Raw genomic sequence first — 23,075 nt, 5'->3', positions numbered from 1 at the left:
CCATTAATTGGGCGATGAATGTGGGGACGCCAGAAACGTGCCTCTCTCCTAATCGCGCAGCAGACAGCTGCGACACACCTGGATCAGGAGCTTGGCCTGTGCCCACACCCTCACTTGGCCCTCCGCGTCCTCGGCCACGTCCACGTCCACGTCCTCTAGGCTTACCCCTACCCCTCAGCATGCTGTATTACCAGTGATTAGATTTCCCAGGCAGGAAATAAATTGGCGCAAGACTGCAGGCCAAATATAATTTTTGCCCTTTTTGGAAAACGAAAGGCCCCACTGCCTCTAGTGAATGAATTATCTAAGTTTAATAACTGTGCTGTGTCCCTGCTTATGTGTCACAGAACGTGAGGGTAGCAGAGTTATTATAACTCTTGGAGAGCAGGTATTTTTTTTCCCAATTAAGGAAAGCAAATGGCGAACCCAGCAGTAAAGCGTAGCTGGCTGCGTATGATTTAGCAATGTTTTTCACGCAGCTCACACGTGTCCACCGCCCGTAAGGACGGACAGAGGCTGGACAAATAGATTTGTTTTCAGTTTTTTCCCACCAACAGGCAGCACTGCGTATATTCTATGAACCTGAGAAGTTTAATAACTGTGCTGTGTCCCTGCTTATGTGTCACAGAACGTGAGGGTAGCAGAGTTATTATAACTCTTGGAGAGCAGGTATTTTTTTTCCCAATTAAGGAAAGCAAATGGCGAACCCAGCAGTAAAGCGTAGCTGGCTGCGTATGATTTAGCAATGTTTTTCACGCAGCTCACACGTGTCCACCGCCCGTAAGGACGGACAGAGGCTGGACAAATAGATTTGTTTTCAGTTTTTTCCCACCAACAGGCAGCACTGCGTATATTCAATGAACCTGAGAAGTTTAATAACTGTGCTGTGTCCCTGCTTATGTGTCACAGAACGTGAGGGTAGCAGAGTTATTATAACTCTTGGAGAGCAGGTATTTTTTTTCCCAATTAAGGAAAGCAAATGGCGAAGCCAGCAGTAAAGCGTAGCTGGCTGCGTATGATTTAGCAATGTTTTTCACGCAGCTCACACGTGTCCACCGCCCGTAAGGACGGACAGAGGCTGGACAAATAGATTTGTTTTCAGTTTTTTCCCACCAACAGGCAGCACTGCGTATATTCTATGAACCTGAGAAGTTTAATAACTGTGCTGTGTCCCTGCTTATGTGTCACAGAACGTGAGGGTAGCAGAGTTATTATAACTCTTGGAGAGCAGGTATTTTTTTTCCCAATTAAGGAAAGCAAATGGCGAACCCAGCAGTAAAGCGTAGCTGGCTGCGTATGATTTAGCAATGTTTTTCACGCAGCTCACACGTCTCCACAGGCGTAAGGACGGACACAGGCTGGACAAATAGATTTCTTTTCAGTTTTTTCCCACCAACAGGCAGCACTGCGTATATTCAATGAACCTGAGAAGTTTAATAACTGTGCTGTGTCCCTGCTTATGTGTCACAGAACGTGAGGGTAGCAGAGTTATTATAACTCTTGGAGAGCAGGTATTTTTTTTCCCAATTAAGGAAAGCAAATGGCGAACCCAGCAGTAAAGCGTAGCTGGCTGCGTATGATTTAGCAATGTTTTTCACGCAGCTCACACGTGTCCACCGCCCGTAAGGACGGACAGAGGCTGGACAAATAGATTTGTTTTCAGTTTTTTCCCACCAACAGGCAGCACTGCGTATATTCTATGAACCTGAGAAGTTTAATAACTGTGCTGTGTCCCTGCTTATGTGTCACAGAACGTGAGGGTAGCAGAGTTATTATAACTCTTGGAGAGCAGGTATTTTTTTTCCCAATTAAGGAAAGCAAATGGCGAAGCCAGCAGTAAAGCGTAGCTGGCTGCGTATGATTTAGCAATGTTTTTCACGCAGCTCACACGTGTCCACCGCCCGTAAGGACGGACAGAGGCTGGACAAATAGATTTGTTTTCAGTTTTTTCCCACCAACAGGCAGCACTGCGTATATTCTATGAACCTGAGAAGTTTAATAACTGTGCTGTGTCCCTGCTTATGTGTCACAGAACGTGAGGGTAGCAGAGTTATTATAACTCTTGGAGAGCAGGTATTTTTTTTCCCAATTAAGGAAAGCAAATGGCGAACCCAGCAGTAAAGCGTAGCTGGCTGCGTATGATTTAGCAATGTTTTTCACGCAGCTCACACGTCTCCACAGGCGTAAGGACGGACACAGGCTGGACAAATAGATTTGTTTTCAGTTTTTTCCCACCAACAGGCAGCACTGCGTATATTCAATGAACCTGAGAAGTTTAATAACTGTGCTGTGTCCCTGCTTATGTGTCACAGAACGTGAGGGTAGCAGAGTTATTATAACTCTTGGAGAGCAGGTATTTTTTTTCCCAATTAAGGAAAGCAAATGGCGAAGCCAGCAGTAAAGCGTAGCTGGCTGCGTATGATTTAGCAATGTTTTTCACGCAGCTCACACGTGTCCACCGCCCGTAAGGACGGACAGAGGCTGGACAAATAGATTTGTTTTCAGTTTTTTCCCACCAACAGGCAGCACTGCGTATATTCTATGAATAATAACTGTGTTGTGGCCCTGCCTATACAATTCTTTCCCTGCAGTATCAATGGAGGGTGGAATGCTCTGCAGAGGCGATTTTGAGAAGCCCAAAAAAAATGCAGCACAGCCAACAGCAGCCTGGACAGTACTGCACACGGATAAATATGGCCCTAGAAAGGACCGTTGAGGTTCTTGAAGGCTACACTCACTCCTAACACTCTCCCTGCCTATGCAGCACTTCTGTCCCTAATGCCAGGTGCAACGGTCTGCAGAGGCGATTTTGAGAAAAAAAAAATCCCACTGCTAACAGCAGCCAACACACAGCTATCAGTGGCCCTAATAAGGACCTTTGGGGGGTCTTGAAGCCTACACTAACTACCAATTCTTTCCCTACAGCAGCTCCGGTATAAACAGCACTGTCCCTCATCTAACTCACACCGCATCTGAGGCGAGCCGCGGGAGGGGCCGACTTTTATATTAGGCGAACACCTGATCTCGCCAGCCACTCACAGCAGGGGGGTGGTATAGGGCTTAAACGTTGCAGGGGGAAGTTGTAATGCCTTCCCTGTCTTTCAATTGGCCAGAAAAGCGCGCTAACGTCTCAGGGAAGGAAGTGAAAGTAACCAGAACACCGCATGGTGTTCGTCACGAATAACGAACATCCCGAACACCCTAATATTCGCACGAATATCAAGCTCGGACGAACGCGTTCGCTCATCTCTAATGTACATCAAAATTCTCAACACAAAATAAGCTGCAAATGACTATGGATAGTCCAGGTGTTGTCTCTGATAACACAAGAGCCAAAAACACCTATTTTAAGAAATAACAAATACCATTTTTTTGTAAAGCTAGTTGTAAATGGTCATATATGGCGACAGTCAGTAGATGAAAGTATCTTTTTTGGCCTGAGGGAAATGTAGTGGTAGTAGGCTGAAGGTTGACTTCCAAAGCCGGTAAAATAAGTACTCAGCCTGCTGGAGGGTAAAAGATGACTGGAGAAGGCAATGCCAAGAAAACGTCATGATGCCCGGTCGCCCAAGGAGTCAGTCATGACTCGGTGCTTGCACCATGGAATTTGGCCCAATGTCCACGGGCAAATTTAAATCCACAATTCAAGCCGCCTATAGGGAGACATGGCGCCGGCAGCTTAATTAAAGCATGCAGATTTGTTTTGGTCTGGAAAACAAATTAAAGCATGCTCCATTTTGCTGTGGTTCCCACACCTACGGCTTCCATTAAAGTCTATCGTAAGCTTGGACAGTATCAGCCATCGTGTCCTTTGGCGGCCCGGTCTTCTTTTGACACTGATCTGTCCAAGCATTATAGACTTTTCCAGTGACTCTGCTCGCATTACATGGCCAAAATACGTGAGCCTGAGCCCGGTCATCTTGCCCTCCAGTGATATATCGGGTCTTATAGAACTCAAGACTTCTCTATTTGTTACTCTCGCTGTCCAGGGCATATGCAGCGCAGCTCAAAAGCATCAATCCTCCTATCAGCTTTTTTCGCAGTCCAGCATTCACATCCATACATGGCTATGGGGAAAACGGTGGCTTGCACTATCCTGCGTTTAGTTGCTATACCAATATCCCTACTTTTCCAGATTTTGTCCATCTTTAGCATTGCGCTTCACCCCAATGCTATCCTACATTTTATCTCTGGCACAGATTCTTCAGCTTAGTCAATTTTTGAGCCAACGAAGATGAAGTCTCACAGGCATTCTATGGACTCATTGTCAATTTTGATTTGAATTTGGCCATTTTTGCTGTTTTCTTTAGGTAGAGGCCCATTTTTTCACTTTGAGTTTTAATCTTATATATCAGCTGCTTTAGAACAGCCTTCTGTTTCCGTAAGCAGCGTTGTGTCATCCGCATAACAGAGATTGTTAATGTTTCCTCAACCTATTTTCCCCCGGTTTCCAGTTTGTCTAGGTCCATTTTACGTATCATCACTTCTGCATGTAGGTTAAATATAGGGTTTTCCTTATATTGAACTAAATTAAATTGTACCTTAAAAAAGGTTATTAAAAAGTACCATAAAAATCCATATTCTGTGCTTTGGCAGCTGATAACTAGTACGTTTTAGTAAATTTTTGTTCTTTCTGGTGGATTTGTGGCATATGTGGCTATAATTTTTGTTAAAGAAACATCTAGAAAACATTCCAAGAATTGCTTGTATAGAGAATTGAAATTGCTGCACTGAATTCCATATGCCATGTGTATGGACCTTAAAACGTAACGTATAGTGAATGAGGTATAGAAGTTTTAGAAGGCAGTTTTTGAGATCTATATAAAAAACAAATAAAATACAAGTATAGTTGCAGATAATTATACCATAGTTATGTAACTCATGAAATGTTGCCAGGCATGGATAGTTATATATAGATATACAAATTCTGTTTGCTGGGAAATGTTCATGTTTCATTTTAAGAAATGTCATGCTGTGCATTATTTCACTGCATCATATACACATGAAGTAGTCATGCTGACATAGTCTGATTTCACAATTAATAAACTTCCTGTTCTTTGTTTTCGATTCCTTTTCAGTTCTCTGATTATAAAAGTTACATACTGTTTGTGTTTTCCTTTAATACATAATTCCCAGAGCATAATGGAAAAAGTACGAACATTATTATAGAAGACAAGATAGGTCATCCAAGTGAATGGGAGCTGTGCTTGCAAGACCTTGATGGGCTACTGTATAATGTCCCAGGCGGTGGCCCCCTGCCAATCAGCTACTGATCAGTTTATAAGAGCTAGAAAATCCCTTTAAGATTAATGGGCAACATACCTCTTAAGGCCCGTTTACATGCAAAGATGATCTTTCAAACAATTGAAAGATGGAAAGTTTTAGCGATCATTTTGCATAAAGTGTTAATGGACACTAATGTCCTTTAGCACATTATCATCTTCATTTGCGTGTAAAAGGGCCACCTGGAGCTGTTTGCAGAGCCCAGCTGTTCAGATGAAAAGTGCACAATGTGCGTGTTTACACACAACGATTATCGCTCATTTACGGTCATTTGAACGCATTTTGAGCAATAATCATTGTGTTTATATGGGCATTTAGAAATTGTGTGCCTCTCACCTAGTTTATCTATTCATTTCTTAACTGTGCACCTTCTTCATTATCCCTTTTTCCTTTTCTCCAAATATCAGTTTCTAATTTTAGATAAGCTTGAGTCCTCATCTGCCACAGTGATGCCTTCTGTTACCAAATCTTAAGGTCCTCTTAGACTAGCCAATTGTTTGAACAAACGAACGAGTGAGTGACATCATCGCTAACTTGTTTGCTCTCGGGAAACCTGTTTGGACGGGCAGATACATCGTTGGCTTGTTCTTATGGGAATCGTTCAGTATCGTTCAGTCTTTCACATTCGCTGCATAAGCCTGAACGGCTTATCGTTCCATGTAAACAGTGCTCAACGATGATTTTTATGCTTGTATAAAATGAACGATGAGCGAAAAGCAAACGATTCTCATTCGTCACTCAGTTATTGGCTCACATTTAGATTGAATGATTATTATACACTTTCACTCACTTAAACGATTTTTTTGAATAGTCATTCCATCTAAGAAGTGCATTATATAGGGATAAGATAAGACCGTGTAATTTGCAAACAAGCGATAATATGACAGAAGAAAAACTACCTTTGTTAGGGAAAGGGACATTTTCCTGCAAAAAAGTGGCACCAGAATGATGCTGTACTCAGTTATAGCATGAGGCTATGTCATGCTTCATGTTATTTAAAAGACAACTCCTTATTGGCCATTCCAGTTCTCAGTTCTCCAAGTATGTAGAAAAGTTCTATTTTTACATAATCTCCCAAACGGGGTAGTTTCAATCTTGAAATCAGAACCAGCCAAATGATTCACTTTTCTCCAGTTACAATGAAGTGAGTGATACAAAAGTATAGAAATTATAATGTGGTACTGACGAAGCTCCAAAAGGTTATGATTAGAGATGAGCGAACGCGTTCGTCCGAGCTTGATATTCGTGCGAATATTAGGGTGTTCGGGATGTTCGTTATTCGTGACGAACACCATGCGGTGTTCTGGTTACTTTCACTTCCTTCCCTGAGACGTTAGCGCGCTTTTCTGGCCAATTGAAAGACAGGGAAGGCATTACAACTTCCCCCTGCAACGTTTAAGCCCTATACCACCCCCCTGCTGTGAGTGGCTGGCGAGATCAGGTGTTCGCCTAATATAAAAGTCGGCCCCTCCCGCGGCTCGCCTCAGATGCGGTGTGAGTTAGATGAGGGACAGTGCTGTTTATACCGGAGCTGCTGTAGGGAAAGAATTGGTAGTTAGTGTAGGCTTCAAGACCCCCCAAAGGTCCTTATTAGGGCCACTGATAGCTGTGTGTTGGCTGCTGTTAGCAGTGGGATTTTTTTTTTTCTCAAAATCGCCTCTGCAGACCGTTGCACCTGGCATTAGGGACAGAAGTGTTGGATAGGCAGGGAGAGTGTTAGGAGTGAGTGTAGCCTTCAAGAACCTCAACGGTCCTTTCTAGGGCCATATTTATCCGTGTGCAGTACTGTCCAGGCTGCTGTTGGCTGTGCTGCATTTTTTTTGGGCTTCTCAAAATCGCCTCTGCAGAGCATTCCACCCTCCATTGATACTGCAGGGAAAGAATTGTATAGGCAGGGCCACAACACAGTTATTATTCATAGAATATACGCAGTGCTGCCTGTTGGTGGGAAAAAACTGAAAAGAAATCTATTTGTCCAGCCTCTGTCCGTCCTTACGGGCGGTGGACACGTGTGAGCTGCGTGAAAAACATTGCTAAATCATACGCAGCCAGCTACGCTTTACTGCTGGGTTCGCCATTTGCTTTCCTTAATTGGGAAAAAAAAATACCTGCTCTCCAAGAGTTATAATAACTCTGCTACCCTCACGTTCTGTGACACATAAGCAGGGACACAGCACAGTTATTAAACTTCTCAGGTTCATTGAATATACGCAGTGCTGCCTGTTGGTGGGAAAAAACTGAAAAGAAATCTATTTGTCCAGCCTGTGTCCGTCCTTACGCCTGTGGAGACGTGTGAGCTGCGTGAAAAACATTGCTAAATCATACGCACCCAGCTACGCTTTACTGCTGGCTTCGCCATTTGCTTTCCTTAATTGGGAAAAAAAAATACCTGCTCTCCAAGAGTTATAATAACTCTGCTACCCTCACGTTCTGTGACACATAAGCAGGGACACAGCACAGTTATTAAACTTCTCAGGTTCATTGAATTTACGCAGTGCTGCCTGTTGGTGGGAAAAAACTGAAAAGAAATCTATTTGTCCAGCCTGTGTCCGTCCTTACGCCTGTGGAGACGTGTGAGCTGCGTGAAAAACATTGCTAAATCATACGCAGCCAGCTACGCTTTACTGCTGGCTTCGCCATTTGCTTTCCTTAATTGGGAAAAAAAAATACCTGCTCTGCCACAGTTAATAACTCTGCTACCCTCACGTTCTGTGACACATAAGCAGGGACACAGCACAGTTATTAAACTTTGATAATTCATTCACTAGAGGCAGTGGGGCCTTTCGTTTTCCAAAAAGGGCAAAAATTATATTTGGCCTGCAGTCTTGCGCCAATTTATTTCCTGCCTGGGAAATCTAATCACTGGTAATACAGCATGCTGAGGGGTAGGGGTAAGCCTAGAGGACGTGGACGTGGACGTGGCCGAGGACGAGGAGGGCCAAGTGAGGGTGTGGGCACAGGCCAAGCTCCTGATCCAGGTGTGTCGCAGCTGTCTGCTGCGCGATTAGGAGAGAGGCACGTTTCTGGCGTCCCCACATTCATCGCCCAATTAATGGGTCCACGCGGGAGACGGTTATTAGAAAATGAGCAGTGTGAGCAGGTCCTGTCCTGGATGGCAGAAAGTGCTTCGAGCAACCTATCGTCTACCCGCAGTTCTGCGCCGTCCACTGCTGCCAATCCGAATCCTCTGTCTGCTGCTCCTCCTTCCTCCCAGCCTCCTCACTCCACTACAATGACACCTGCTCAGGAGCGGGAACACTCCCAGGAACTGTTCTCGGGCCCCTGCTTAGATTGGGCAGCAGCGGTTCCTCTCCCACCAGAGGAGTTTATCGTCACTGATGCCCAACCATTCGAAAGTTCCCGGGGTCCGGGGGAAGAGGCTGGGGACTTCCGCCAACTGTCTCAACAACTTTCTGTGGGTGAGGAGGACGATGACGATCAGACACAGTTGTCTTGTAGTGAGGTAGTAGTAAGGGCAGTAAGTCCCAGGGAGCAGCGCACAGAGGATTCGGAGGAAGAGCAGCAGGACGATGAGGTGACTGACCCCACCTGGTGTGCAACGCTTACTCAGGAGGACAGGTCTTCAGAGGGGGAGTCAAGGGCATCAGCAGGGCAGGTTGCAAGAGGCAGTGCAGTGGCCAGGGGTAGAGGCAGGGCCAGACCGAATAATCCACCAAGTGTTTCCCAAAGCGCCCCCTCGCGCCATGCCACCCTGCGGAGGCCGAGGTGCTCTAAGGTCTGGCAGTTTTTCACAGAGACGCCTGACGACCGACGAACAGTGGTGTGCAACCTTTGTCGCGCAAAGCTCAGCCGGGGAGCCAACACCAACAGCCTCACCACCACCACCATGCGCAGACATATGATGGCCAAGCACCCCGCAAGGTGGGACAAAGGCCGTTCACCGCCTCCGGTTTGCACCCCTGCCTCTCCCCCTGTGCCCCAACCTGCCACTGAGATGCAACCCCCCTCTCAGGACACAGGCACTACCGCCTCATGGCCTGCACCCACACCCTCATCTCCGCTGTCCTCGGCCCCATCCAGCAGTGTAGTTCAGCGCACCGTTCAGCCGTCGCTTGCGCAAGTGTTCGAGCACAAGCGCAAGTACGCCGCCACGCACCCGCACGCTCAAACGTTAACCGTCCGCATCGCAAAATTCATCAGCCTTGAGATGCTGCCGTATAGGGTTGTGGAAACGGAGTCCTTCAAAAGTATCATGGAGGCGGCGGCCCCGCGCTACTCAGTTCCCAGTCGCCACTACTTTTCCCGATGTGCCGTCCCAGCCCTGCACGACCACGTCTCCCGCAACATTGTACGCGCCCTCACCAACGCGGTTACTGCCACGGTCCACTTAACTACGGACACGTGGACAAGCACAGGCGGGCAGGGCCACTACATCTCCCTGACGGCACATTGGGTGAATTTAGTGGAGGCTGGGACAGAGTCAGAGCCTGGGACCGCTCACGTCCTACCCACCCCCAGAATTGCGGGCCCCAGCTCGGTGGTGGTATCTGCGGAGGTGTATGCTTCCTCCACTAAAGCACCCTCCTCCTCCTCCTCCTCCTCTGTCTCACAATCAAGATGTGTTAGCAGCAGCATGTCGCCAGCAGTCGGTGTCGCGCGGTGTGGCAGCACAGCGGTGGGCAAGCGTCAGCAGGCCGTGCTGAAACTACTCAGCTTAGGCGATAAGAGGCACACGGCCCACGAACTGCTGCAGGGTCTGACACAGCAGACCGACCGCTGGCTTGCGCCGCTGAGCCTCCAACCGGGCATGGTCGTGTGTGACAACGGCCGTAACCTGGTGGCGGCTCTGCAGCTCGGCAGCCTCACGCACGTGCCATGCCTGGCCCACGTCTTTAATTTGGTGGTTCAGCGGTTTCTGAAAAGCTACCCACGCTTGTCAGACCTGCTCGTAAAGGCGCGCCGGCTCTGCGCACATTTCCGCAAGTCCCACACGGACGCTGCCACCCTGCGCACCCTGCAACATCACTTTAAGCTGCCAGTGCACCGACTGCTGTGCGACGTGCCCACACGGTGGAACTCTACGCTCCACATGTTGGCCAGGCTCTATGAAGAGCGTAGAGCTATAGTCGAATACCAACTCCAACATGGGCGGCGCAGTGGGAGTCAGCCTCCTCAATTCCTTTCAGAAGAGTGGGCCTGGTTGGCAGACATCTGCCATGTCCTTGGTAATTTTGAGGAGTCTACCCAGGTGGTGAGCGGCGATGCTACAATCATTAGCGTCACCATTCCTCTGCTATGCATCTTGAGAAATTCCCTGCAAACCATAAAGGCAGCTGCTTTGCGCTCGGAAACGGGGGCGGGGGAAGACAGTATGCCGCTGGATAGTCAGGGCACCCTCCTGTCTATTTCTCAGCGCGTACAGGAGGAGGAGGAGGAGCATGAGGAGGATGAGGAGGAGGGGGAAGAGACAGCTTGGCCCGCTGCTGACGGTACACCGGCTGATTGCCTGTCATCCTTTCAGCGTGTATGGCCTGAGGAGGAGGAGGAGGAGGAGGATCCTGAAAGTGATCTTCCTAGTGAAGACAGCCATGTGTTGCGTACAGGTACCCTGGCACACATGGCTGACTTCATGTTAGGATGCCTTTCTCGTGACCCTCGCGTTGCACGCATTCTGGCCACTACGGATTACTGGGTGTACACACTGCTCGATCCACGGTATAAGGAGAACCTGCCCACTCTGATTCCCGAAGAGGAAAGGGGTTCGAGAGTGTTGCTATACCACAGGACCCTTGCGGACAAGCTGATGGTAAAATTCCCAGCCGACAGCGCTAGTGGCAGAAGGCGCAGTTCCGAGGGCCATGTTGCAGGGGATGTGCGTAGATCGAGCAGCATGTACATCCCAGGCAGTGCAACAGTCTTTAAGGGCCTGGCCAGCTTTATGGCTCCCCACCAAGACTGTGTCACCGCTCCCCAGTCACGGCTGAGTCGGCGGGAGCACTGCAAAAGGATGGTGAGGGAGTACGTAGCGGATCGCACGACCATCCTTGGTGACGCCTCTGCCCCCTACAACTACTGGGTGTCGAAGCTGCACACGTGGCCTGAACTAGCCCTGTATGCCCTTGAGGTGCTTGCTTGTCCTGCGGCTAGCGTGTTGTCGGAGAGGGTGTTTAGTGCGGCTGGGGGAATCATCACCGATAAGCGTAGCCGCTTGTCAACCGACAGTGCCGACAGGCTAACACTCATCAAGATGAACAAAGGCTGGATTTCGCCAGACTTCTGTTCTCCACCAGCGGACAGCAGCGATACGTAAGCAATACGTAGGCTGCACCCGCGGATGGAAGCTACGTTCTCTCTCACCATCCAAAACGGGGACATTTGTGCTTCATCAATCTGTGTCTAATATTCCTCCTCCTCCTCCTCCTGCTCCTCCTCCTGAAACCTCACGTAATCACGCTGAACGGGCAATTTTTCTTAGGGCCACAAGGCTCACTCAAATAATTTTTCAGAACAATTTTTATAAGTTTCAATTAGCTTAAAAGCGTTGGAACTTTAACTTGAACCAATTTTTCGTTACACTGGGCTGCCTCCAGGCCTAGTTACCACTTAAGCCACATTAACCAAAGCGATTCACCTGCCATCTTGGTTGGGCATGGCCAATTTTTACTGAGGTACATTAGTACTGTTGGTACACCAATTTTTTGGGGCCCTCACCTACAGTGTAATCATAGTAATTTCTATGTTCTTCGCCTGCACTCATGGTACAGAAAGGTGTGTGGGGTTGGCCTACAGTTTAGCTACATAAATGTCACTTGTGCCTTGGCTATACTAAGGCTACTGAAATGGAACGAAGACTGCGCTCCCGCTATACTGCTGCTTCAGAATTGTTACTGGGGCCTGTCTTGAGTGCTACTATTGCTTACATGGAACGAAGACTGCGCTCCCGCTATACTGCTGCTTCAGAATTGTTACTGGGGCCTGTCTTGAGTGCTACTATTGCTTACATGGAACGAAGACTGCGCTCCCGCTATACTGCTGCTTCAGAATTGTTACTGGGGCCTGTCTTGAGTGCTACTATTGCTTACATGGAACGAAGACTGCGCTCCCGCTATACTGCTGCTTCAGAATTGTTACTGGGGCCTGTCTTGAGTGCTACTATTGCTTACATGGAACGGAGACTGCGCTCCCGCTATACTGCTGCTTCAGAATTGTTACTGGGGCCTGTCTTGAGTGCTACTATTGCTTACATGGAACGGACACGTGGAGAGGACACGTAGTGCCTCAAAAACATCCCCCTCCTCCTCCAACAGGGAAAACATTCTTGGCAAATGCCTTTGCATTGGTTCGTCTGGCGGCAGTCCAAGAATTTCACCTTTACCGACACTACAAGAGAGCCCCCCCACCATCCCCCCGCCACGGCCCACTTAATCCTGGCCACATTCCGAAAACCAACAAAATACAACCGTGGTACTAGGTCCGCAGTCACCACCACATTACCACCAACGCGGTTGCTGTTAAGGTGCATATAACCACGGACACGTGGAGAGGACACGTAGTGCCTCAAAAACATCCCCCTCCTCCTCCAACAGGGAAAACATTCTTGGCAAATGCCTTTGCATTGGTTCGTCTGGCGGCAGTCCAAGAATTTCACCTTTACCGACACTACAAGAGAGCCCCCCCACCATCCCCCCGCCACGGCCCACTTAATCCTGGCCACATTCCGAAAACCAACAAAATACAACCGTGGTACTAGGTCCGCAGTCACCACCACATTACCACCAACGCGGTTACTGTTAAGGTGCATATAACCACGGACACGTGGAGAGGACACGTAGTGCCTCAAAAACATCCCCCTCCTCCTCCAACAGGGAAAACATTCTTGGCAAATGCCTTTGCATTGGTTCGTCTGGCGGCAGTCCAAGAATTTCACCTTTACCGACACTACAAGAGAGCCCCCCCACCATCCCCCCGCCACGGCCCACTTAATCCTGGCCACATTCCGAAAACCAACAAAATACAACCGTGGTACTAGGTCCGCAGTCACCACCACATTACCACCAACGCGGTTACTGTTAAGGTGCATATAACCAGTCTGACTGGGGCATGCAGACACCTTGACAGAATGAATAGTGTGTGGCACATAGGTTCCCCATTGCTATGCCCACGTGTGCAGCTCCTGATGGCGGTGGCACAGGATTGTATTTCTCATTGCTTCTGTACAGCATTGTGGGCTATCGCCCCGCCCCTATTAAAGAGGGTCGCTACCTAGCCGTGCCAACCCTGTGCAGTGTGTGCCTGCGGTCCCTCGTCGTGGCAGACGCACTTCTAAATAGACATGAGGGTGGTGTGGCATGAGGGCAGCTGAAGGCTGCGCAGGGACAGTTTGGTGTGCGCTGTGGGGGGGAGGGGGTGCGGTTGGGCAGCATGTAACTCAGGAGAAGTGGCAGTGGAGTGTCATGCAGGCAGTGATTGTGCTTTGTTGGAGGTAGTGTGGTGCTTAGCAAAGGTATGCCATGCTAATGAGCGCTTTTCAGAAGTAAAAGTTGTTGGGAGGGGGGGGGGCCCACTCTTGCCGCTATTGTGGCTTAATAGTGGGACCTGTGAACTTAGGATGCAGCCCAACATGTAGCCCCTCGCCTGCCCTATCCGTCACTGTGTCATTCCCATCACTTTCCTGAATTGCCCAGATTTTCACACATGAAAACCTTAGCGAGCATCGGCGAAATACAAAAATGTTCTGGTCGCCCATTGACTTCAATGGGGTTCGTTGTTCGAAACGAACCCTCGAGCATCACGGGAAGTTCGTTACGAATAACGAACACCCGAACATTTTGGTGTTCGCTCATCTCTAGTTATGATGGATGATAGATATACTGTGCATAATAAGTAACCTACTGTATATGTACTGTATGCAGTATAGATTCTACATAGTGTCATGCAGCACTGGCAAAGTATTTCTATATGGGACTGGATCTACTTTTTGAGTAGTCTGATTTAGGCATCCTACTAAGGGATCAGGGACATGCACAAAGGATGCCAATACAAATTTTCGCATACCCCTATCGTAGATTTCCCAATGCCACCAAAAGAGTGACAGTCAACAGTTAGCACAGTATAGCACTTGCTGCACAGCCAGAACTGTGCTGTTCCTCCACTCTGTCCTGCTCTATGCTAGGTTGCATATTAGCTATTAAGAAGGGTATGATAGACACACCAGCCAATAGCAGTGGTCAAGTCTCATTGTACCTATATAATTTAGGGCCCAATCACACAGGTGTTTTTCCTGTTCGTATGCTGTCCGTATTTATTACTGACTGAATACAGACAGCACATGGACCCATTAAAGTCGTTGTGCTGTTAGAATGAACTTTTTAAAATCAGGTCCCAAATGGTTAAAGGAATTGAACAAAATGTACTTACCTGTCCTCATCAATCCAGTGTTACAGCCCAGCGATTCCTTCAGTCTCTATTGACTGTGGACATCAAATAACCGCTGCCTGACAATCAGAGGCCACAGAGTCACGGCTCATTCACCTGGCATCAGTGCTTACATCATGGGGCCTGTGGTGCCAGGAGTTCGAAACAAATTGTTGACAGCGGCAGTCAGCCCACTACCTGCCAGAGACTAGAGGACTCGCAGGGCTGCAGCGCTAGAGGACAGGTAAGTACTCTTTGTTTAATTGTTTTAACACTTTTGGCATGGATTTTAAAAACTTCATTCTAACCAGAAAACCCATTTAAAGTAAATTGGGCTATTCAAATTTGTATGTTTTTTTAGGCAGACCTATTGTCTGCATAAAAAAACTGCAGTATGTCCTATTTTGGCCCATAGTCATAGACCAAAATCACCCATGAAAGTCTATGAGAGCATAACAAACCGCAACGAAGGCGGATGTTATATGCATGTGTGCTGCATTTTTACACATGTTGCCAGGAGACATAAAGAAAGTGACATAACTTTGGCCTTCTTCCGTTTCTTGTTTTTTTTTTTACGCACGTGAAAAACAGATGGCACATTGACATAAAAAAATGCACATATGCAACAAAACTTCATGGAACACACACATACACACACAGTGAAATTGGTCTGTTTTTCACAGAATTGCATATGCCCGTGTGAATGAGCCCTCAGCAATAAACATTGCACTAGAAAGCTAAGACTACATTCAGATAGCATTTATAATCCTGTTTGGTGAGTCCATCCCAGGGCTCCATCTTGATGGTCAAAAACGGCATCCAGACTGAATCATGGCTAGAACCATAAGCTGCTATTAGTAAAATGCAGACCAAAGCTGCAAGCTTTTCTGCTTGATTCCAGAATTTTGGCTAGACAGAATAGTATTGGCTATGGTACTATCCAGGGTTCAGCATGGATGTCGTTTTTGGCCATCCAGTTGATGTCTTGGAACAGACCCCTTGAATGGCGTTTAATACTCTATGTAAATGAAACTTCACAGGAGCAAGGTACCAAATCAACAGGGACTCAAAAAACTTTGCAATTATACTGTTGATGGGCTGTTCCTGAATAGCAGAGGGTTCAGTGCTGTCCTGTGCTCACAGTAGGTTGTAAAGAAAGTCCCTGATATGGCAGGGTGGGCTATTTTTCTCTAAGGGTGTAAATAGATGGGTGCATGTGCTAATGCACTTGTTGCTACGGAGCATATTAGCACATGTACCACTGTATTTTTTTTTACTATAGCGTGCGAGTTAAAAAAAAAAAAGCAGGAAAATAGGTCCTGCCCTATCTTTCTCACATGTAGAAAAACTATGTGCAAGAACTATAGGGCAAGTCCCATCTTCCTATTGATCATGCGTAGCATTAACGTGTGGGAATCCCGACAGTGAAAAATGAAACCATTGAAATCAGTGGTTTCGTTTTGTCCTCTTATGTGGGATCAAATGTACAAGTACAACATTGAAATGAGTTAGTTTTGTTTTCTGGGATGGGATCCAAACATAACCTACAAATATAGAAAATACAAAACTACAAATGGCAAGCTCTTACTTGCAAAAATCTTTATTTTCTCATGTTGTTCACATCATGCTTCACTAGAAATATTGAAAAGCTGAACCAACAGAAAAGTTGATTACTTGTTCTATTTTAATATGTATATAGCGTGCAATTATCAAATATTGCATAACTTACTTCTTCATTTAAAGTTTCGTTTCTAATACACCCATAGTCATGTTATCAGGTTTCAGTGGAACCGTTCTTCATATCGCTGTTTCCTGGACGGTTCTCATGGACTTACGCCTTTCTTCTATATTACTGCATTATTATGTTCTATATGGCATACTGAAGATTTCCTTGCTTGCATTTATCCATCTGATTTGTAATGTGCCAGCTAGCACACTGGGGGAAATTTATAATGAAGGGAATTTTCAATTCCAGTTTTCTGGCATGCCTTTTTTTCCTTACTTAAATGTGATAATTATATAAAATGTTGAGTGTTAATAAATTTGCTGTATCGTTAAATATACCTAGAGATGCGAAGTTGCTCAGCATGCCACACAGCTACTGGAATAAGATTGCAACAAATTTAGCAACTTTTTAAAATCTGTCTAAAAACTTCACTCCACTTAAACCCCGCCCCCTTTTCTAGACACTTTTGAAAAATGGGGTCAGAGAAGTAACATCTGTGCTTTTGGCGCAACTCAACAGTAAATTTATTTTAACTGATTTGCACCAAACAAAGGCGAAATGTATGCCAGAATTTGGGTGCAACACTAGTAATACATGCGCCCCACACTGTTATGGATTATTGAAGCCTAATTTTATTTTTTGGAGCTATGACAAACCTATATAAAATGAAGGGTCTGTTTTTTATATTTTAGGTTGCAGTCTGGTGATAGCACAAAATAATGCATATGGTAAGTAGCATCAAATACAAAATGTATATTCTATATGGATATGAGAGGGCTCCGCTTGTGGGCATTTGTGCAACTCCCATAGGCCCATGACACAAATGTATTGACTAACCATAAGTGTAATTTGACTATGGTGGGTGTTTCGGGCCCATGCCCTTTGTTGCTCTGAACAACTTTCCATGGCATCACAGTATTGGGGTTGGGGTTTTAGTTGAGTTTGTGATTTAACATATGGTTCTAAATAAGATTAAACAGTTCTACAACCACACAGGAGGGTCCTCATCTTTCACCCTTGGAGGATTAGCATCCTGCAAATGTCTTTTTGATTTTTTTTTTTTAGTTTTGTGAAAAATGAAAGACTGAAGTTAGCCTTAGGCTAGTTAGACACGGCAGAACACGATATTGAGCCGTAAAACTTGTGAAAATTTGTACGAAAATACAACCTATTATTTGCAATGGGTGTATTTACATGGGCGATTTTACATGGCGAGATAGAGGAGTGGCAACATGTTTGCTTTTTCTGTGAGTTCACAGAAATCTCACCTATTATTTCCAATGGGTGAGAAAAAATACCTTGCGCTTCCATGTACATGTGAGTGCAATTATACATTTTACTTATTCAAAATACATGTTATTTTCACACACGTATTTTCAGCCATGGCATGTGATTTTCTCCTAGAAAATCGTAGAAATGCAAGCGTGATATCGTTTTGAGTTTCTCCATCAAAACAACATGGAAACTTCAAGCAACTTTTGCTTTTTGACAGAATCTAAACCATTTTCTATGACATTATGTTTATTATATTTGTCTCTGAAAAACTTTTTGTACTTATGTTTTTGAAACCCAGAAAAACTGCGTAAGCCGACATTAGAAATAGAAACGGACGATCCAAATGACGTCATTATGAATGGTAGTACTGTGCATTTCAACTGCAGAAATTCCTCGGCAGCACAACGATTCTACTGGACAAAAAAAGGAAATAACGATTCAATAGCAGATCAACGCACTCCAGAATTTACAATTAGAAATGTAAAACCTAGTGACAGCGGACTCTACAGCTGCCATTACAGAAAGAATTCAAAATACTCCGAGCACAGCGATCCTGTGTATCTATATGTGAAAGGTAAGCAATAGAGTTATTATTTCGTGAAATTCAATAGACCTGGCTATGTTTAATCTGACTAATACCCAGAGCAGGGCCTAAGGGGGTGGTGCAAGACAACCATAAGACAATCCCAAATTACCAACCTTTGGGCCAAGATCCAGCAGTGCAAATAATGCTTTTGAATGGTTTCAACTAGTATTTATGCATAACAGTCCTCAACAAGGGCTACATCATACCTATAGTAAGCTGGTGCCGCCTTGCACCTATTCCCCACATTACTAATCAGTAACAATAGTGTATTGAAAGTTTCCACGAAAGCTCCTAAATCAGGAGACCCTGTGGATTTTTACCCTAGAGACCAGGACTTGAAACGGTATGAATATTAAGCTGTCATTTACCATTATTAATGTTTCCTGATGGAACTTTATATGTATTCATTTCTTGTATTTTTTTATTCCTCTAAAAAAAATAATTAGAATATATCAAAAATCTAATGCCTCTTTCATCTGGACTCGGTTCTGTTTTCATTGGTTGTTTTTAATCATGTGACTATTGGTGACATGTTAAATAGCACCGTAACCTGTATAGCTGTATGCTATCACTAAAGGTTTTATTCAAAATTCTTAAATAAGCCACATTTATTTTTCTTGTAAAGTTTTGTCCGATTTTAAAGCTACCCATAGAATGGTAACATGGTATGTAAGGCTGAATGAAGACAATGTCCATCTAGTTCAGCCTGTTTATCCTCCCATATTGTTGATCCAGAGGAAGGCAAAAATCCCAAGAGGCAGGAGCCAATTAGCCCATTTGGGGGAAAATTCCTCCCCGACTCCCTAATGGCAATCAGACTAATCCCTGGATCAACCCCTAATAGTTCCTACCTGCCTGTATACCCAGATTAACAATTGACCTAAGATTTTTACCCTGTAATATCCTTCCCCCCTAGAAAGACATCAAGTCCCCTTTTAAACTCCTCTATGGATTTTGCCATCACCACATCCTCAGGCAGAGAGTTCCACAATCTCACTGCTCTTACAGTAAAGAACCCTTTTCTGTGTTGGCAATGAAACCTGCTTTCTTCTAGACGCAGCAGATGCCCTCTTGTTACCGTCGCAGTCCTGGGTATAAACAGATCATTGGAGAGATCCTTGTATCGTCCCCTCATGTATTTATACATAGTTATGTGATCGCCCCTTAGCCGTCTTTTAGAGTTGGAAGGGATCTCCAGGGTCATCGGGTCCAACCCCCTGCTCAGTGCAGGATTCACTAAATCATCCCAGACAGATATTTGGCCAGCCTTTGTTTGAACACTTCCATTGAAGAAGAACTCACCACCTCCCGTGGTAACCTGTTCCACTCATTGATCACCCTCACTGTCAGAAAGTTTTTTCTAATATCTAATCTGTGTCTCCTCCCTTTCAGTTTCATCCCATTGCTTCTAGTCTTTCCTTACTCAATAAACTTCTGTTTCAACAGCCCTTAAGTTTTCCTGCTGCCGGACTTTATCTGTTCTTAACATCTCTAAATGTTATTAATTATAAAAAAAGCAGTTTTCACTTTTTCGATCACCTGGCGATCTAGCATGGACGCTATGGTGGACCTCCCAGTCTTCGTTTGCAAGCAGGAAACATGGGACTACTGCAGTCAATCAGTAATCCCAGTGATAATGGGCCATACTACTAGCACCACAGCTCAGCAATGGGTGCAATGATGCCAGGAGTAAAGATAAAACAAACACAAGGACTCATTTGCAGACCCACTTGACTGAAAACAAGTATCTGCAATAGCGCTTCATGAACTAGTAAACTGTGGGCACTGCCTGTTCCTACATTTGACTACTCACTGTGCCAATCACCAGATAAATAAAGCAGAGACAAGGGAAAAACTTAATTCCAACACAAGACCACCACTCCAACACATGAGCATTGAAGCTTTATTGAATCGTGAGGAAACAGCTACATGCAGCTTCCTCAGGCAAATCTCCACTGATCGTTCTCCCCTTGCCTCTTGTATGGCGCATGATCTGTGAGTTTGTTGATTGGTAAAAGTTGTCTCAAGCAGAACAAAACTTTATAGCTGCCCACTTGCAAACAGAAGGGTAGTTTTACTATTGAAAATTCAACAGCTTTGTGGCACAAGTTGTGCCAAAAAACTGTCCTATATGTTTTGCTCCACATTTATCATGTGGTTTAGACATCCCCGGAAAGTTTTGGATTCACTGAATAGACTGTAGGACCTAAATGCGACTTTCTGCAGCAAAATTTGTGCCCAATTTGTAACATAAACTAATAAGTGGCAGAAAAGTCTAAAGATTTTCCAAATTTATAATCCAGAATGGGGTACTTGATAAACTATCTAAATTTACTCTGTCTGACTATTAGACAATATTAGTAAATCTGCCAAGTAGACTGGTGGGAGACCACTGGAGCTTCAGTGCTGCATTGTTGTGGAAAGCAGAAGTAATGCTTCTTTTTATGTTATATAACATTTGTGGATATTTTTACATTTCCTCACTCCTTGGGTAACCATTATAAACTTCAGGGATTGGATATGACTGCCATCCCTGTAGCCCATACAGTTACACCCCTGTCATCAAAGCTACCTAGTTACATAGATTAACGTAAGGCTTACTGTATATACATCAAATTAACCCTTTGCAATCCAATTTTGGATTCAGGGTTTCCTAGGGGGTTTTCTCTTTCTGCCATTATACAATGGAGCCATCTGCTGTCTAGAGCCAGTACTGCGTTATGGGACATGCTGGAGAGTCCCACGACAACAGAGCGGCCGGCATTATACAGTAAGAATACCCTGTTGGACGTCTTCCGACATTGGAACTGTACAGCCTTAAATCAGAATGTCTGAAGACGTCAGACAGTGGATTGGAAAGTGTTAATCTTTTCTCATTAAGCAATGTTTTCTGTAAATTATACCGATAATTTCATAAAATTTTTGTGTTATTTTATACAGACATATTCCCTCCACCCACAATCACTGCTGAACCACACAGCATTATCCAGCCGGGACAGGATGTAACTATAATATGCACTTCTCCATACCTGAACATCATTTTTACCCTTTTCAAGGGTGATGATAAAATAAAGGAAAACGGCAACAATCCGTTCACCTATGTAATACACAATGCATATAAACAGCATGCTGGGCAATATTATTGTAGGTACAAGAAGTCAGGAATGGAGTCACATTTCAGCGATCCACTGATGATCGATGTTAAAGGTAAGAATGTATCAATTAATTTCAGCTTTTAAGCCTTAAAGGAAACCTGGGAGTAAGATTATACTGCCCTAACTATGACTTACTGACTGGTCCCATGATCCCAGGAACTGTATTTAAAGCACTGCCACATTTTAGAGAAAACATGGCTTAATATGAGTTGCACCAAGATTAGTGGGTGTCTCACCATTGAGACCACCACAATCCCAGGAACAGGGGTCTGGAGTCCGCCTTCCTCCCCATTGTAGGCTTGCTGCAGCCTTTTGCAGTGAGGAGGAGATTGAATGGAGTGGTAGTTGTGCAGCTGCGGTGCTGCTCCATTGATTTTCAATGGGATTGCCATAGATAGCCAAATACAAGCGTTCGGCTATTTTCATCAATCCAATGTCACTGCCAGTGGGAGAAATATCCCTACAGTGACGGGACAGGCAGACACAGGAGCCCCATTCTCAGGAACAGAGTGGGGTTCAGGAGTGACCACTACTGATTAGACATTTATCACTTAGACTATGGATAGGTGAAAAAAGTTTATCTAAGTAACATAGTATGCTAAGCCGAAAAAAGACAACATCCATCCCGTTCAGCCTGTTTCTGCCCCCCCATGTTGATCCAGAGGAAGGCAAAACAAAACTCCACTGAGGCAGAAGCCAATTACCCCACCCTGGGGGTAAAGATTCCTTCCTGACTCAATAATGGCAGTTAGAATTATCGCTGGATCAACACTTTTCAGAGAAGTTTCCTTCCTGATTCCAAGACTGGCAATCGGAAGATCTCCTGATCAGCAACCCTTCTGAGTATTTAATGTCTGTATCCTGTAAGGTCATAATGCCCTAAAAAGACATCTAAAGGTAAAGTGCCTTGGTGCAAGCATCGAGCTATGACTGACTCCGAGGGTGATGTTACATTGTGATGTTTTCTTGGCAGTCTGTTTTTGCGGGGTTGCCTTCCCCAATCATCTAGAGACATCTAGTCCCCTCTTAAACATCTCTATAGATTTTTCCATAACCACATCCTCAGGCAGAGAGTTGCACAGTCTCACTGCTCTTACAGTAAAGAACCCCCTTCTGCGTTTGAGATGAAACCTTCTTTCTTCTAAATGTAGAGGATGCCTCTTGTTACCGTCACAGTCCTGGGTATAAACAGATCATGGGAGAGATCCTTGTTTTGCCCCCTAATGTATTTATGCATAGTGATTTGGTCGCCCATAACCATCTATTTTCTAGGGTGAATAATCCCAATTTTGATATCCTTGGTACAACCCCTTTAACATTGTACTGAGGACAGCATTATGTATTGGATCATAGAGAAGTTAATGCTGGGTGGCTTCCAGGTCTCTCAACATACACAAATTGGGAGAGATGCCCAGCAGCCATTTCTCTCCGAGTATGAACAATGCTACAAACAATGAGCTAGGAAAGTATTATTTCTTCAGCTATGCTTGGCAGTCTAATCATGCTCCCATGGATTTCATTTTCTATTAAAATTATTATTATTTCTTCATATTTAAAACATGGCAATCAGTATGGTAAAGATTATGAGTTATATAACTATGAGTAAGAAGAATCTGTTTTCAGCTCAAGAAGTTCGCACTTTGAAAATACATTGCATTTACTTCTATTGTACCAA

At 45.0% G+C, this 23,075-nt stretch overlaps 1 protein-coding gene across 1 annotated transcript in view; it reads left to right on the top strand.

Annotated features, from left to right (window-relative positions):
• Positions 1-23,075, top strand: part of LOC136632713 (immunoglobulin superfamily member 1-like) — a 55,346-nt gene that overhangs the window by 14,762 nt on the left and 17,509 nt on the right. Inside the window, exons 2-4 of the mRNA XM_066607788.1 lie at positions 17,077-17,112; positions 17,958-18,233; positions 21,186-21,452. Of these exons, the coding sequence (XP_066463885.1) occupies positions 17,077-17,112; positions 17,958-18,233; positions 21,186-21,452 (579 nt within the window). The remainder of the gene's footprint in view (positions 1-17,076; positions 17,113-17,957; positions 18,234-21,185; positions 21,453-23,075) is intronic.

This window comes from Eleutherodactylus coqui, chromosome 6, assembly GCF_035609145.1.
Source record: "Eleutherodactylus coqui strain aEleCoq1 chromosome 6, aEleCoq1.hap1, whole genome shotgun sequence".
NCBI classification, from domain to species: domain Eukaryota; kingdom Metazoa; phylum Chordata; class Amphibia; order Anura; family Eleutherodactylidae; genus Eleutherodactylus; species Eleutherodactylus coqui.
This window is presented reverse-complemented; position numbering and strand designations above follow the sequence as displayed.